General features: G+C 40.8%; 1 protein-coding gene across 2 annotated transcripts in view; it reads right to left on the bottom strand.

Moving 5' to 3' along the window:
• The window catches only part of TMEM259 (transmembrane protein 259), a 99,513-nt gene that overhangs the window by 8,290 nt on the left and 73,082 nt on the right, over positions 1 to 18,141 (bottom strand). For both annotated transcript variants that reach the window (XM_053702817.1, XM_053702816.1), the window contains exons 5-7: positions 5,542 to 5,652; positions 5,307 to 5,429; positions 5,104 to 5,204 (exon numbers count right to left, since the gene is read on the bottom strand). In XM_053702817.1, coding sequence (XP_053558792.1) covers positions 5,104 to 5,204; positions 5,307 to 5,429; positions 5,542 to 5,652 — 335 coding nt within the window. The remainder of the gene's footprint in view (positions 1 to 5,103; positions 5,205 to 5,306; positions 5,430 to 5,541; positions 5,653 to 18,141) is intronic.

Genomic DNA, 18,141 nt, shown 5'->3' with positions numbered 1-18,141 from the left:
CGATGAGTCCACGGATCATCTTAATTACTAATGGGAATCAATACCCAAGCTAGAGTACACAGATGATAGGGGAGGGACAAGACAGGGAACCTAAGCAGAAGGCACCACTGCTTGAAGAACCTTTCTCCCAAAAGCGGCCTCAGCCGAGGCAAAAGTGTTAAATTAGTAGAACTTTGAAAAAGAGTGAAGAGAGGACCAAGTTGCAGCCTTACAAATCTGTTCTACAGAAGCTTCATTTTTGAATGCCTATGAGGCATTCCCTACACATTGTCTAAAATAGAATCCAGAGACTGTCTGGTAACATAGGTTTGTAAGGTCTCTACTATCTGTGCATAGAAAATACACATACATCCAGTAACCAGTCTTGATAAAGGCCTAGAAGGGCTGAAACGCGAAGACCTTGTACTGGTAAGCCTGATTCTATTGGAGCCAACATTTATAAACCTGCTACACATTGTTTGTATTTCTTCTTTTCACAGGTATTTTTCAGTTCTCTTTTTTTATACACTTTTAGCCTTTGTTGTCATATTTTTCATCATGGTTTTTTCTCCTGTTCTGTGAATTGACCCCTTCATATCGAAAGAAAAAAGGTTTCTACATTTTTTCACATTTGGGATTGCATTTTTCTTCACCAGCATTTTTTACATTGGGTTCCGTTCCCTTGTTTTACAAACTTATTTTTTCACTATTTTGAACAAACACAGCTGATTTATTTTTACATTTATACCTTTTGGATTGCAATTTGGGACACATTTTTTCTGACACATTATTGATGATTTGCGTTGGGACATCATTTTTCACAATTACATCTTACACATAAAGCAGCATAAAATCAAATAAAGCATATATGATTAAACCCAACTGTTCATAATCCCCCTCAGTAGATATTAACCCTTGATTCTATATATATATATATATATATATATATATATATATATATATATATATATATATATATATATATATATATATATATATATATATATATATATATACACACACACATATATATATATATATATATATATATACACACACATATATATAGTCCTTAGATAGATAAATATACAGATATACCTAGAATATAAACTCGGTCTTAAAACTGGGTTACCAAGTACTCTATATCAGTGATATCATACAAGCTAAGTATCATACAATCAACAGAGAGTGTGCTTTTAACTCTCTCCAGGGTAGCATACACACACAATTTATGCTGTCTTTTTTATAAATAAAACTAATAAAGGTTATATTTTAATTTGATGACACAAATTCTTTTTCAATCATAAGTTCCAGTAATCTACCGAATTAATTACTACAATTCATTGTTCACAGTGCAATAAAAGCATTTCTTTAAGACTATCAGGTTTATTTAGCCTGTATAGTCCAGTCTTGTTAATTGAGTATTTCATATGCTTATGCACTGCTCCTTAAGTGTTTAGGCATAACCCTTACAATTGCATTATTTTAAGCAAAAATTAAAGATAAGAAACAAAACACTTAGGCAGATAATTCAAGTATAAAAAAATAAAGGTTCAAAATCTTTTCCTTAATGATTTATTTTTACATTTATACCTTTTGGATTGCAATTTGGGACACATTTTTTCTGACACATTATTGATGATTTGCGTTGGGACATCATTTTTCACAATTACATCTTACACATAAAGCAGCATAAAATCAAATAAAGCATATATGATTAAACCCAACTGTTCATAATCCCCCTCAGTAGATATTAACCCTTGATTCTATATATATATATATATATATATATATATATAAATAAAAATAAAAGGAGCCACACTGTGACCCTGTCTTCTAGCGTTTGCAATGTGTGTAAAAATTTAAACAATCTTACCGGAATCTACACCGTGGAACAGAAACACGGTCCTTCAAGTTTGAAAAAATTGTAGCAGCGCTTCTGACTTGAATGAAGAAAAGCAGGCAGCGAAACTCGTCAACGCTGATTGCTTAGGAGCTGTTAATATGAGTCTGGATGGTTTCGCATAAAGACTCTCCCCCTGCATCTCCAGACTCTAACTTTCATCAATGCTCTCACTGAGAGGCTGACAAGACTACTTAAAACTCCAGTCCCATCTCGAAGGGTACTACCCTCCATAAGGAACTACTCTGAAATCTTCTGACACTTCTCTGCCAACCTCCTGAGATGAAAAGGCAAAGAATGACTGGGGGATGAGGGAAGTGGGGGAGGTATTTAAGCCTTTGGCTGGGGTGTCTTTGCCTCCTCCTGGTGGCCAGGTTCCGTATTTCCCACAAGTAAGGAATGCAGCTGTGGACCCTCCCTGTATTAAGAAGGAAATATGCTTGTGGGGCATTTATTTGTTCACCTAGAGAATTGCAGGAGCTGTCTATAAGACAGTGAGCAATCAATCTCCAGGGATTAGATCTGCACAAACATTTACTTCAGGTTACTTTCAAAATCAGTTTAAAGGGACAGTCAACACCAAATGTGTTATAGTTTAAAAAGATAGATAAGCCTTTAATACCCATTCTCCAGCTTTGCACAACCAAGATTGTTATATTAATATACGTTTTAACATTTAAACCTCTAAATTTCTGCCTGTTTCTAAGCCACTATAGACAGCCTCTTATCACATGCTTTTTTATTTTATTTTCACAACAGGAGACTGCTAGTTTATGTGGGCCATATAGATAACGTACTCTCTCCTGCGGAGTTGTGCAGGACACAGCACTAATTGGATAAAATTCAAGTCAATAGATAATAAATAAAATGTCATAAGATAAGGAGGCAATCTGCAGAGGCTTATATAAAAGGTCATCACAAAGGTAAAAAGTATATTAATATAACAGTATTGGTAATGCAAAACTGGGGAAAGGGCAATAAAGGGATTATCTATCTTTTTAAAACAATAAAAAAAATCTTGACTGACCCTTTAAGCAGGTTTAAACACAAACTTTTTAATGTCCTACACACACTTAAAGTGACACCTTTTCTACTCTATAGTAAATATAAGTAAGCAAACCATTGAAAGTGTATGTATAGTGTACCAACGCAAAAATTAATGTATATAATGTAACTAGAGTTCCAAAAAAGCCAGATCTCTTTATTAATGCTACAATAGCCTCCTGTAGTGCTTTGTTATATAAAATATGCTTACTAAGCATAGCAAAACAGTACTTATAGGAAACATTTAACTTCTGCATACAATATTTAATAAGGGAAAATAGAACAATGCATTAACATTTCTGTATGTATTTTGTCTACTGTTGCAGAAATTATCTCCAAAAAGTTTGCTTCTTACACTTACTCCTGGAAAGACTTAGATATGGGGAAATGTATGTGAGCCAGCAACATTCTACAAAGTGAATGGTTGGCTCAGATCACAAACTTGGTTACATCTGGCCACAGCTAAGCAGACCAAGAACATGGCTTACTTCGAGCGTTTCAACATAAAGTATACCTGAACTGTGCATTTTTTGCAAAAACATATGTATTGGGTCAACATAATGACAATTTTAATGGATTTTAAAACATTTGGTTTTGCAATGCAGTGCAAAATTGCTGATATTTGCCATGAGTTAAATGTCCCTTTAAAACAGATGTAAAGGACTAAACAAAAAAATGCTCTAATGTGTGAGTGTTTTATTATTCCACTATTGCTTTCTTAGAACTGTGTGATTAAAAGGGACAGTCAAGTTCAGGTTTCAAATAGGGCATGTAATTTTAAACAACTTTCCAATTTACTTTTATCACCAATTTTGCTTTGTTCTTTTGGTATTCTTAGTTGAAAGCTAAACCTAGGAGGTTCATATGCTAATTTCTTAGACCTTGAAGGCCGCCTCTAATCTAAATGCATTTTGATAGTTTTTCACCACTAGAGGGCATTAGTTCACGTGTTTCATATAGATAACATTGAGTTCATGCATGTGAATTTACCATGGAGACAGCTCTGATTGGCTAAAATGCAAGTCTGTCAAAAGAATTTAAATAAGGGGGCAGTCTGCTGAGGCTTAGATACAAGGTAATTACAGAGGTAAAACGTGTATAATTATAACTGTGTTGGTTATGCAAAACTGGGGAATTGGTAATTAAGGGATTATCTATCTTTAAAACAACAAAAAAATCTGGTGTTGAGTTAACAACTGCATAATGAACGTTAGCTCCAAAGCAGCAATGCACTACTGGGACATATATAAACACATCTAGTGAGCCACCAGTCACCAGCTAACAACCAGTAATATAAAGCTGCTCTACAGCAGTCTTTAAAGGGATATGACAGTCTGTTTCATTGTTGTAATAAATAATCACTAAGAAGTAGCTTATACTTAATAGAAATCATTGCAATATATGTATTATTCATCATTTAAAATGGAGTTTACCTTTTATTTATTTTGTTAACTACATTTGTGCAGTGTACATTAGCCCTATAAGGAGGCTGGGGTCTCTTCAGGAAGGTTTATCTAGCCTGTCATCATAAAACATCTAGAGTAATATGAGCTAGTTTACTATTAAGGGAACAGACAAGATAATCAAGGAGTCAGATTTGACCATGTGCAGAACAGGCAGAATGAAACCTAAGATACCAAGATGTCTTGGCTCTCTTATCACACTGAGAATTTCTAAGTGCTCATTTTGCAAGAAAAAAGTAGGTTGATTGCGTGGTTTTTTTTTTTTACATATCATCTTTCTTTTTAGGTTTACCTTGATTTGATATATTTGTTTTTACCATTCCCTTTAATAGTCTGACACGTCTGCAGGGGTTAAAACTTAAATATATGGAAGCAGCAGTGCAATATTAAAATGCTCTAACACATTAGGCCACTATCTTTTTTGCACATTCATGTCCCTTTAAGTAAAAGGAGCAGACCACTGTTCAAGCATTATCATTGGACAAGCACAATATGCCAACTGCTTTGGCACCTAAAAGGAGCATGCAGGGAGATAGATCATGGTGCCTGAAGCAACAGTACAAGAGCAATCAAGGGTGCATGCAGTGGCACATGTAATAAAGTGTGAGAGAGGCCATTAACAATGGCTTATAAATGAGCATTTATCTACACCAAAGGGGGCTGCCCTCCTGCATATATGCATGTGTATATACCGTTCCAGTCTCTCAAACTTACAAATATGACCATGATGACAAAAGCTGCAAGATACGAGGTCCGTGCCATCCACATGCTAACAAACCGGTAATGTTCACCAGATACCACGTTCCTCAGGAACCCTGGGGAGGGAAGTTAGGAGAGTTACACTTAGTATTGTAAGGGATGATTATAAAGTGAGAACAAAGTAGCCAAACATGCGAGGACACCATGCAATCACACACCTTTGTTCTCCTCATTTTCTGCCAAAGCCTTAACACTTGACATAAGAATGTCATCATATCCCAGAAACTCATCCAAAAGGAAACGACTGAATCTGTCCCCAAAGCACAAGTCCCGAGTGGGATCTGCCAAACAGAACAAAAAAAAAGGTGAAACAGGAAAGTGACACAATCGCCACAACAGCACATAACACAAACAAAAAATAAATAACATCAAACACGTTATTTAGGGGCTTACCAAGTGTCACTACCATAACTGGAATGTTGAGTCTCTGCCTTGTGCTCTGGGATAACCTGAGGAACCCATACTCAAGAGAATATTCCACTATATACTCTTCCTGAGGCCACACTGTCAAGACAAAAGAAAAACAAAACCCACAAAAGAATAACTCTGTATCACTTTAGTAATAAACTAAACAGTAAACATCTGGAGATTTTTCTGTCAAATATTTAGTTATGCATCATGAAATAAAATATATTTTGATTATTTATTTTGCACCCTTTTCATGTATTCAAGCTCTGAAAATAGAGCAATTTCTAACACTCAGACTTTGAATTGCACCCTGTGGACTTCTCATGGCTATAATCCTGCTACATATATGTTCCTAATTGTCTTTAACCGATTTCAAATGCAAAACAATTCACTTTATACTAACTTTATGACAGTGACTAGCCTTGATGTCCGAGGACTAAACCACAGATTGGCTCCTCTCAATAAAGCAAATGGTGGGTGGTGTTTGGCTACTGAGAAATAGTTGCAGTAAAAAAGAAAATGTATGCTTACCTGATAAATTTATTTCTTTGACACGATGAGTCCACGGATCATCTTAATTACTAATGGGATATTCACCTCCTGGTCAGCAGGAGGAGGCAAAGAGCACCACAGCAGAGCTGTTAAATAGCTCCTCCCTTCCCTCCCACTCCAGTCATTCGACCGAAGTTAGGAAGAGAAAGGAAAAGCCAAGGTGCAGAGGCGTCTGAAGTTTACAATAATCCACAACCTGTCTAAAAGAACAGGGCGGGCCGTGGACTCATCGTGTCAAAAAAGAAATACATTTATCAGGTAAGCATAAATATTTTCTTTTTTAAGACACGATGAGTCCACGGATCTTCTTAATTACTAATGGGATCCAATATCCAAGCTAGAGTACACAGATGATGCGGGAGGGACAAGACAGGGAACCTAAACGAAAGGCACCACTGCTTGAAGAACCTTTCTCCCAAAAGCGGCCTCAGCCGAGGCAAAATTGTCAAATTTGTAGAACTTTGAAAAAGTGTGAAGAGAGGACCAAGTCGCAGCCTTGCAAATCTGTTCCACAGAAGCTTAGTTTTTTAAACGCCCATGAGGAAGCAACAGCTCTCGTGGAATGAGCCGTAACTATCTCGGGAGGCTGCTGTCCAGCAGTCTCATATGCATAACTTACGATACTCTTCAGCCAAAAAGAAAGAGAAGTAGCCGTAGCTTTCTGTCCCTTACGTTTTTCCTGAGAAAATCACAAACAAAGAAGAAGACTGATGAAAGTCCTTAGTCGCCTGTAAGTAAAACCTTAAAGCACGGACCACGTCCAAATTGTGCAGAAATCTTTCCTTCTGAGAAGAAGGAATAGGACACAAGGAAGGAACCACAATCTCTTGAGTAATGTTCCGATCAGAAACAACCTTAGGAAGAAATCCTAGTTTAGTACGTAAAACTACCTTATCTGAATGGAAAATAAGATAAGGAGATTCATACTGCAATGCCTAGAGCTCTGACAATCTCCGAGCAGAAGAAATAGAAACAAGAAATAAAAACTTTCCAAAATAAAAGCTTAACATCTAAGGAATGCATAGGCTCAAACTGAGCCCCTTGAAGCACTTTGAGAACCAAATTAAGAGTCTATGGAAGAGTAACTGGTTTAAACACAGGCCTGATCCTGACCAAGGCCTGACAAAAAGAATGTACATCTGGGACATCTGCCAGACGTGTGTGTAACAAAATAGATAAACCCTTCTCCAAAACCTCTTGGAGAAAAGACAAAACTCTAGAAAACCTAACTCTACTCCATGAGTAGCCCTTGGAATCGCACCAATAGAGTTATTTAAGCCAAATCTGATGGTAAATCCTTCTAGTTACAGGCTTACGAGCCTGAACCATGGTCTCTATGACCCAATCAGAAAAACCCATCTTGGATAAAATTAAGCATTCAATCTCTAAGCAATCAGCTTCAGAAAAAACAGATTTGGGTAAAAGAATCAGAAGGTCCTTCCTCAATGGAAGTCCCCAAGGAGGTAGAGATGCCCTCTCCACCAGATCCGCATACCAAATCCTGCAAGGCCAGGCCGGCGCTATGAGGATCCCTGAAGTCCTTTCCTGCTTGATTCGAGCAATTACCCGAGGAGGAAGAGCAACCGGAGGAAATAGGTATGCTAGCCTGAAGGTCCAAGGGACCGGGCAAGCAATCATCAGTTCCGCCTGAAAAAACCTAGACCTCAACCCGTATCTCGGGAACTTGGCATTCTGATGAGATACCGTGAGATCCAAACCCGGTTGACCCCTCAAGCTGGAGAACACTTCCGGGAAGAGCTCTGACCTAATCCAAGCTCCCTGAGCCATTTAGGGAACCCCAGACTGCCCCCCACCCTAGGAGGTTAAAGGGACAGTCTAGGCCAAAATAAACTTTCATGATTCAGATAGAGCATGTCATTTTAAACAATATTCCAATTTACTTTTATCACCAATTTTGCTTTGTTCTCTTGGTATTCTTAGTTGAAAGCTTAACCTAGGAGGGTCATATGCTAATTTCTTAGACCTTGAAGGCCACCTCTTTTCAGAATGCATTTTAACAGTTTTTCACCACTAGAGGGTATTAGTTCACGTATTTCATATAGATAACACTGTGCTCGTGCACGTGAAGTTATCTGGGAGCAGGCACTGATTGGCTAAACTGCAAGTCTGTCAAAAGAACTGAAATAAAGGGACAGTTTGAAGAGGCTTAGATACAAGATAATCACAGAGGTTAAAAGTATATTATTATAACTGTGTTGGTTATGCAAAACTGGGGAATGGGTAATAAAGGGATTATCTATCTTTTAAAACAATACAAATTCTGGTGTAGACTGCCCCTTTAATGGCTGTTGACACAATCACCCAAGACGGACTGCGAAAGCAAATTCCCAGGGAGAGATGATCCAGAAATAACCACCTTTTGGATTGAATCCCTTGTCTCCTGCCCCAGTAAGATTCGAAGAGACAAGTCTGCATAACCCTCGTTCAATTGCCTAAGCATGCTTAACCGTAAAAGTCTGAGATGGAAACGAGCAAACGGGATGATGTCCATTGCCGCCACCATCAGCCCGATTATCTCCATGCACTGAACCATGGATGGCCAAGGAGTGAACCGAGGGACTAGACAAGTATCGGAAATCTTTAATTTTCCTGACTCCTGTCAGAAAAAAAAACAACAACTTCATAGATAGAGAATCTATAAAGATTCCTAAGAAAGTTACCCTTGTATCTGGAACAAAGGAAAATCTTTCCCAGATTACCTTCTCCCCAAGAGTTCTCAGGAAAGATAACACCATGTCTGTATGGTATCTTACCTGCTGTAAGGATGGCGCTTGGACTAGGATGTCATTCAGATAGCCCCAAGGCCAAAGTAACGCCAGCAAAGAAACCAGAACCGTTGTGGAGATTCTGGGAGCCATAGTCGGACCGAAAGGAAAGGCCATGAACTGGAAGTGATTGTCCTGGAAAACAAATCCTAGGAACTTGTGATTATTCTAGAAAACAAGAACATGAAGAAACGCGTCCTTTAAATCCACAGTGGTCCTAAATTGACCCTCCTGGATTAATGGAACAAATAGTTTCCATCTTGAAGGACGGTATTCTAAAATAACTTTTTTTTTCTTTTTCTTTGACTCTTGAAATCTAAAATTGACCTGAAGGTTCCCTCTTTGTTGGAGAACCCCAACCAGAATGGAAGAAATCTCAGACCCTGTTCCTAATTCGGAACAGGAACTATCATTCCCAGGTAGAAGAGACTTCCCACCCAGATTAAGACGTAATGTCCTCAGACCCAGACCTTAACCATAAAGATCTGCGAGTCAATATGGTAAGCCGAAAATTTTGTTCCCCGCACCATGCCCGACAGTAAATAACTGTAAGAAAGGGATTGGCCACTTTAGGACCTTATCCTATTCCAGATTACCTTGAAGTGAGTGTCTTTCCAAATAAAACCAGACAACATATGACCTAGTATGCTGCCGCCAAAGGTAGCAATATCAAACCTAGAAAGCTATCTCGAGCAACCCCACTACTTGTCCATGGGATCCTAAAAAGGAAACCACTTGTTAGGATAGGTTAAGTCCAGAGTTAGACCCAAATGCTAGAATGAGGTTTGTAACACCATAGCACTGCGAGTATATACCAGGACCTGACCCTGCAACAGCTACAGTAATATACTCACTGAAATAGACTGGAAGTTGGCACAGCAGGGTCAGGAGAAGAAACTTTGTGTAGATAGGGTTAACCAAAAGAGTAATCAAGCAAGCAATATCCAGCAACGTGTAATCAGGCATGTAGGGGTTAACCAGTAGAGTAATCAAGCAAGCAATGTCCAGCAACGTGTAATCAGGCAGGTAGGGGTTAACCAGTAATCAAGCAAGCAATGTCCAGCAACGTGTAATCAGGCAGATAAGGGTTAACCATTAGAGTAATCAAGCAAGCAATGTCCAGCAACGTGAAATCAGGCAGTTTGGGGTTAATCAGTAGAGAAATCTAGCAAACAAAGTTCCAGCAACGTGTAATCAGGCAGTGTGGGGTTAATCAGTAGAATAGTCTAGCAAGCAAAGTTCCAGCAACGTGTAATCAGGCAGTTTGGGGTTAATCAGTAGAATAGTCTAGCAAGCAAAGCCCAGTTATCAGGTATCAGGCAGGTAGGGATTAAGCAAGGTTGAAGTCAAGCAAGCCAGCAATTCAAATATAACAAGTAGTTCAAAATAGTACTCACAAGCCAGGAAATGAGAACAAACAGGCACCGAGGAGAGGAGACGCCGGAATAAGAAGCCCTTCTGACGTCAGCAGAAGGGGCCGGTGGCATACAGGGTTGCTAGGCAACCAAGGGAAGCGCAACAGTGCCGGAAAAACAAAGGCAGAGAGAGCGATCAGCTGAGCTATCGCGACACCACTATCCTCTATGTAAATAGAAGATCTCCTGGCTAGCTTGGAAGTTGTCCCGTCCAAGGGGTGTATCTGCCAAGATTCTATGAGAAGACCGCTAAGGAACCCTCTCCTTCAATATAGGAATAAAACCTAAAAATTAATGACCATGAAGTCGCTCCAAAGTAGCTAAAGCCTCCTTAAGTAATAGTCGGAGGTGATCTAGCTTAAACCTGAAGATACTACTTCAGTATCAGCAGGAGGAATCATACTGTCAGAGACTGAGCGTTTACCCTCAGAAGCTATGGAAGTATCCCCTCCCTCAAGCATCTGGGAGGGGACCTCAGATAGCAACCACTGTGACAGAGACCTCGCTCGCTGACTGTTTATTTTTCCTATTGCGCTTTCCCCGCAGCATGGGAAAAACCTGACAACGCACCCTAAACAGCTAGCATATGTGCTAAGCAATGTCTAGCAAGATAACTCCAGGAGTCGTCTGAGGAATCGCAGGGCACTGGTAGACTGGACGCTAATTTTTTAGGATACTTAAGGAGAAGACTGCGAAATATATTAAACATTGTCAGAATGCTGTTCTGCTGCATACAAAAACAATGTCGGCTCTGAAGAAAAGTTTATCTTTGAACTGTAAACTTCACTATGAGATAAAAGTTTGTCAATCCGCATAGGCATGAAAAACAGAATTTATGTTTACCTGATAAATTACTTTCTCCAACGGTGTGTCCGGTCCACGGCGTCATCCTTACTTGTGGGATATTCTCTTCCCCAACAGGAAATGGCAAAGAGCCCAGCAAAGCTGGTCACATGATCCCTCCTAGGCTCCGCCTACCCCAGTCATTCGACCGACGTTAAGGAGGAATATTTGCATAGGAGAAACCACATGTTACCGTGGTGACTGTAGTTAAAGAAAATAAATTATCAGACCTGATTAAAAAAACCAGGGCGGGCCGTGGACCGGACACACCGTTGGAGAAAGTAATTTATCAGGTAAACATAAATTCTGTTTTCTCCAACATAGGTGTGTCCGGTCCACGGCGTCATCCTTACTTGTGGGAACCAATACCAAAGCTTTAGGACACGGATGAAGGGAGGGAGCAAATCAGGTCACCTAAATGGAAGGCACCACGGCTTGCAAAACCTTTCTCCCAAAAATAGCCTCAGAAGAAGCAAAAGTATCAAATTTGTAAAATTTAGAAAAAGTGTGCAGTGAAGACCAAGTCGCTGCCTTACATATCTGATCAACAGAAGCCTCGTTCTTGAAGGCCCATGTGGAAGCCACAGCCCTAGTGGAGTGAGCTGTGATTCTTTCAGGAGGCTGCCGTCCGGCAGTCTCATAAGCCAATCGGATAATGCTTTTAATCCAGAAGGAGAGAGAGGTAGAAGTTGCTTTTTGACCTCTCCGTTTACCAGAATAAACAACAAACAAAGACAAGTTTGTCTGAAATCCTTAGTAGCTGCTAAGTAAAATTTGAGAGCACGAACTACATCCAAGTTGTGCAACAAACGTTCCTTCTTTGAAACTGGATTAGGACACAAAGAAGGCACAACTATCTCCTGGTTAATGTTTCTGTTAGAAACAACTTTTGGAAGAAAACCAGGTTTAGTACGCAAAACCACCTTATCTGCATGGAACACCAGATAAGGAGAAGAACACTGCAGAGCAGATAATTCTGAAACTCTTCTAGCAGAAGAAATTGCAACCAAAAACAAAACTTTCCAAGATAATAACTTAATATCAACGGAATGTAAGGGTTCAAACGGAACCCCCTGAAGAACTGAAAGAACTAGGTTGAGACTCCAAGGAGGAGTCAAAATTTTGTAAACAGGCTTGATTCTAACCAGAGCCTGAACAAAGGCTAGAACATCTGGCACAGCTGCCAGCTTTTTGTGAAGTAACACAGACAAGGCAGAAATCTGTCCCATCAAGGAACTTGCAGATAATCCTTTTTCCAATCCTTCTCGAAGGAAGGATAGACTCTTAGGAATCTTAACCTTGTCCCAAGGGAATCCTGCAGATTCACACCAACAGATATACCAAATTATGTGGTAATTTTTCTGGTTACAGGCTTTCAGGCCTGAACAAGAGTATTAATAACAGAATCTGAGAACCCTCGCTTTCAAGCGTTCAATCTCCAAGCAGTCAGCTGGAGTGGGTCGAACGGACCTAGAACAAGAAGGTCTCTCAAAGGTAGCTTCCATGGTGGAGCCGATGACATATTCACCAGATCTGCATACCAAGTCCTGCGTGGCCACGCAGGAGCTATCAAAATCACCGACGCCCTCTCCTGATTGATCCTGGCTACCAGCCTGGGGATGAGAGGAAACGGCGGGAACACATAAGCTAGTTTGAAGGTCCAAGGTGCTACTAGTGCATCCACTAGAGCCGCCTTGGGATCCCTGGATCTGTACCCGTAGTAAGGAACTCTGAAGTTCTGACGAGAGGCCATCAGATCCATGTCTGGAATGCCCCACGGTTGAGTGACTTGGGCAAAGATTTCCGGATGGAGTTCCCACTCCCCCGGATGCAATGTCTGACGACTCAGAAAATCCGCTTCCCAATTTTCCACTCCTGGGATGTGGATAGCAGACAGGTGGCAGGAGTGAGACTCCGCCCATAGAATGATTTTGGTCACTTCTTCCATCGTTAGGGAACTCCTTGTTCCCCCCTGATGGTTGATGTATGAACTTGGCCCTCGCTAGCTGAGGCCAAGCTTTGAGAGCATTGAATATCGCTCTCAGTTCCAGAATATTTATCGGTAGAAGAGATTCTACCCGAGACCAAAGACCCTGAGCTTTCAGGGATCCCCAGACCGCGCCCCAGCCCATCAGACTGGCGTCGGTCGTGACAATGACCCACTCTGGTCTGCGGAAGGTCATCCCTTGTGACAGGTTGTCATGGGACAGCCACCAACGGAATGAGTCTCTGGTCCTCTGATTTACTTGTATCTTCGGAGACAAGTCTGAATAGTCCCCATTCCACTGACTGAGCATGAACAGTTGTAATGGTCTTAGATGAATGCGCACAAAAGGAACTATGTCCATTGCCGCTACCATCAAACCTATCACTTCCATGCACTGCGCTATGGAAGGAAGAGGAACGGAATGAAGTATCCGACAAGAGTCTAGAAGGTTTGTTTTTCTGGCTTCTGTCAGAAAAATCCTCATTTCTAAGGAGTCTATTATAGTTCCCAAGAAGGGAACCCTCGTTGACGGAGATAGAGAACTCTTTTCCACGTTCACTTTCCATCCGTGAGATCTGAGAAAGGCCAGGACAATGTCCGTGTGAGCCTTTACTTGAGGAAGGGACGACGCTCGAATCAGAATGTCGTCCAAGTAAGGTACTACAGCAATGCCCCTTGGTCTTAGCACCGCCAGAAGGGACCCTAGTACCTATGAGAAAATCCTAGGAGCAGTGGCTAATCCGAAAGAAAACGCCACGAACTGGAAATGCTTGTCCAGGAATGCAAACCTTAGGAACCGATGATGTTCCTTGTGGATAGGAATATGTAGATACGCATCCTTGAAATCCACCTTGGTCATGAATTGACCTTCCTGGATGGAAGGAAGAAGTGTTCGAATGGTTTCCATCTTGAACGATGGAACCTTGAGAACTTGTTCAAGATCTAGAGATCTAAGATTGGTCTGAACGTTCCCTCTTTTTTGGGAACTATGAACAGATTGGAGTAGAACCCCATCCCTTGTTCTCCTAATGGAACAGGATGAATCACTCCCATTTTTAGCAGGTCTTCTACCCAATGTAAGAATGCCTGTCTTCTTATGTGGTCTGAAGACAACTGAGACCTGTGGAACCTCCCCCTTGGAGGAAGCCCCTAGAACTCCAGAGAATAACCTTGGGAGACTATTTCTAGCGCCCAAGGATCCAGAACATCTCTTGCCCAAGCCTGAGCGAAGAGAGAGAGTCTGCCCCCCACCAGATCCGGTCCCGGATCGGGGGCCCGCATTTCATGCTGTCTTGGTAGCAGTGGCAGGTTTCCTGGCCTGCTTTCCTTTGTTCCAGCCTTGCATAGGTCTCCAGGCTGGATTGGCTTGAGAAGTATTACCTTCCTGCTTAGAGGACGTAGCCCTTGGGGCTGATCCGTTTCTGCGAAAGGGACGAAACTTAGGTTTATTTTTTGGTCTTGAAAAGACCTATCCTGAGGAAGGGCGTGGCCCTTGCCCCCAGTGATATCAGAGATAATCTCTTTCAAGTCAGGGCCAAAGAGTGTTTTCCCCTTGAAAGGAATGTCAAGCAATTTGTTCTTGGAAGACGCATCCGCTGCCCAAGATTTTAACCAAAGCGCTCTGCGCCACAATAGCAAACCCAGAATTTTTTCGCCGCTAACCTAGCCAATTGCAAGGTGGCGTCTAGGGTGAAAGAATTAGCCAATTTAAGAGCACGAATTCTGTCCATAATCTCCTCATAAGAAGAAGAATTACTAATAATCGCCTTTCCTAGCTCATCAAACTAGAAACACGCGGCTGCAGTGACAGGGACAATGCATGCAATTGGTTGTAGAAGGGAACCTTGCTGAACAAACATCTTTAGCAGACCTTCTAATTTTTTATCCATAGGATCTTGGAAAGCACAACTATCTTCTATGGGTATAGTGGCGCGCTTGTGTAGAGTAGAAACCGCCCCCTCGACCTTGGGGACTGTCTGCCATCAGTCCTTTCTGGGGTCGACTATAGGAAAACAATTTTATAAATATGGGGGGAGGTACTAAAGGTATACCGGGCCTGTCCCATTCTTTACTAACAATGTACGCCACCCGCTTGGATATAGGAAAAGCTTCGGGGGGCCCCGGGGCCTCTAAGAACTTTTCCATTTTACATAGTGGTTCTGGAATGACCAGATAATCACAATCATCCAAATTGGATAACACCTCCTTAAGCAGAGCGCGGAGATGTTCCAACTTAAATTTAAAAGTAATCACATCAGGTTCAGCTTGTTGAGAAATGTTTCCTGAATCTGAAATTTCTCCCTCAGACAAAACCTCCCTGGCCCCCTCAGACTGGTGTAGGGGCCCTTCAGAAACCATATCATCAGCGTTCTCATGCTCTACAGAATTTTCTAAAACAGAGCAGTCGCGCTTTCGCTGATAAGTGGGCATATTGGCTAAAATGTTTTTGATAGAATTATCCATTACAGCCGTTAAATGTTGCATAGTAAGGAGTATTGGCGCACTAGATGTACTAGGGGCCTCCTGTATGGGCAAGACTGGTGTAGACGAAGGAGGGGATGATGCAGTACCATGCTTACTCCCCTCACTTGAGGAATCATCTTGGGCATCATTTTTACTAAAAATTTTTATGACATAAAATACATATAGTTAAATGAGAAGGAACCTTGGTTTCCCCACAGTCAGAACACAATCTATCTGGGAGTTCAGACATGTTAAACAGGCATAAACTTGATAACAAAGCACAAAAAACGTTTTAAAATAAAACCGTTACTGTCACTTTAAATTTTAAACTAAACACACTTTATTACTGCAATTGCGAAAAAGTATGAAGGAATTGTTCAAAATTCACCAAAATTTCACCACAGTGTCTTAAAGCCTTAAAAGTATTGCACACCAAATTTGGAAGCTTTAACCCTTAAAATAACGGAACCGGAGCCGTTTTTATATTTAACCCCTTTACAGTCCCTGGAATCTGCTTTGCTGAGACCCAACCAAGCCCAAAGGGGAATACGATACCAAATGATGCCTTCAGAAAGACTTTTCTATGTATCAGAGCTCCACACACATGCAGCTGCATGCCATGCTGTCCTCAAAAACAAGTGCGCCATACCGGCGCGAAAATGAGGCTCTGACTATGATTAGGGAAAGCCCCTAAAGAATAAGGTGTCTAAAACAGTGCCTGCCGATATAATCATATCAAAATACCCAGAATAAATGATTCCTCAAGGCTAAATATGTGTTAATAATGAATCGATTTAGCCCAGAAAAAGTCTACAGTCTTAATAAGCCCTTGTGAAGCCCTTATTTACTATCTTAATAAACATGGCTTACCGGATCCCATAGGGAAAATGACAGCTTCCAGCATTACATCGTCTTGTTAGAATGTGTCATACCTCAAGCAGTAAGAGACTGCACACTGTTCCCCCAACTGAAGTTAATTGCTCTCAACAGTCCTGTGTGGAACAGCCATGGATTTTAGTTACGGTGCTAAAATCATTTTCCTCATACAAACAGAAATCTTCATCTCTTTTCTGTTTCTGAGTAAATAGTACATACCAGCACTATTTTAAAATAACAAACTCTTGATTGAATAATAAAAACTACAGTTAAACACTAAAAAACTCTAAGCCATCTCCGTGGAGATGTTGCCTGTACAACGGCAAAGAGAATGACTGGGGTAGGCGGAGCCTAGGAGGGATCATGTGACCAGCTTTGCTGGGCTCTTTGCCATTTCCTGTTGGGGAAGAGAATATCCCACAAGTAAGGATGACGCCGTGGACCGGACACACCTATGTTGGAGAAAAACCCAACAACATGTATGTAACATTTTTATTCACATTTTGACTCAAATAAAAGTGAATATCAAAACAAGAATTACTGTCTCTTTAAATCAAACAGCATTTGAAATACTAAATAATATGGTGTACGGTTTTCATGGACAACTGCATTCACATCTTTTTTCACAGTTTAACTCAAATAAAAGTGAACATCAAACAAGAGGTACTGTCTCCTTAAATCAAACAGCATTTGAAATCCTAATTAAACTGAAGTAGGGTTTTCATGTACCATTTTAATCACACATCGTCAATTAACATTGTGTCTCTTAAACGACACTGCTTTCTTTTTAACAAAGAATGCTTCCTTGCAAAGGACTCAGCCTGTCACCGGATAGTAGTCATCCTACTTTAAAAAAAACTTTAGAACAGTAAGAAAAGTCTCCCCAGCCGCGTATTATAACGCAGCAGAGGAGACCTTCCGATGTACCGGAATTATCAAAAGCGTACGAACAATATTGCGTCACTTAGCTCCGCCCGTCGTGGGCGTAACAGGCTAAATCAACCAGGCGGCCAAAATGTAAAGATAGAGCCGTGGGGAACAACTAACATAACAATATCGTCATGAGCAAACGAACCTCCCAGTCGGCAGGAAGTTCAATAAAAGAAAGCCAACGGGAGTATTACACTGTAAAACACCTCAACCCACGTATCCTGTTCAGGCAGGATATTCCAGACGCTGTGAGTTGCAAGTACGGTCGTGTGCAATACCACAACCTGCACAACGATCACAGACAGACCAACCCTCCAAATGGCTGCAAAGCAAACCAAGCCGTTAATAGTTGAAAGTATGGCTAAGTGAAAAAACACCAACATGCGCATCATGTCTAGACAGTTAAGCAAAACAAGAAGTTGTGAGCTATACACTGTGAAGAGTAACATTAAAATTTCAACCTAACTAGAATTATCTTATATAGCTAGGTATTAAACCACTAGGCCACTCAGGATCAACACCATCAAATCTAGACAGGCCTAGCAAAATAAGTAGTTGTTAGATGCAACTTATGGCTATGTGTAACCTCTTAACAGCGTATGTTTAAACACAACAATAGAGCCACTTCTCCACGTCCTTCCAGTACCTGCAATCACTGCCCAATAATATATCCTCACTCTCTGGGATAATTACATTGTGTCCATGAAAATGTATAAAGTGCCAATCTTTCTGT

Source organism: Bombina bombina, chromosome 2 (genome assembly GCF_027579735.1).
Source record: "Bombina bombina isolate aBomBom1 chromosome 2, aBomBom1.pri, whole genome shotgun sequence".
Classification (NCBI taxonomy): Eukaryota; Metazoa; Chordata; class Amphibia; order Anura; family Bombinatoridae; genus Bombina; species Bombina bombina.
Note: the sequence above shows the minus strand (reverse complement) of the source record. Positions and strands in the feature narration are given on the sequence as shown.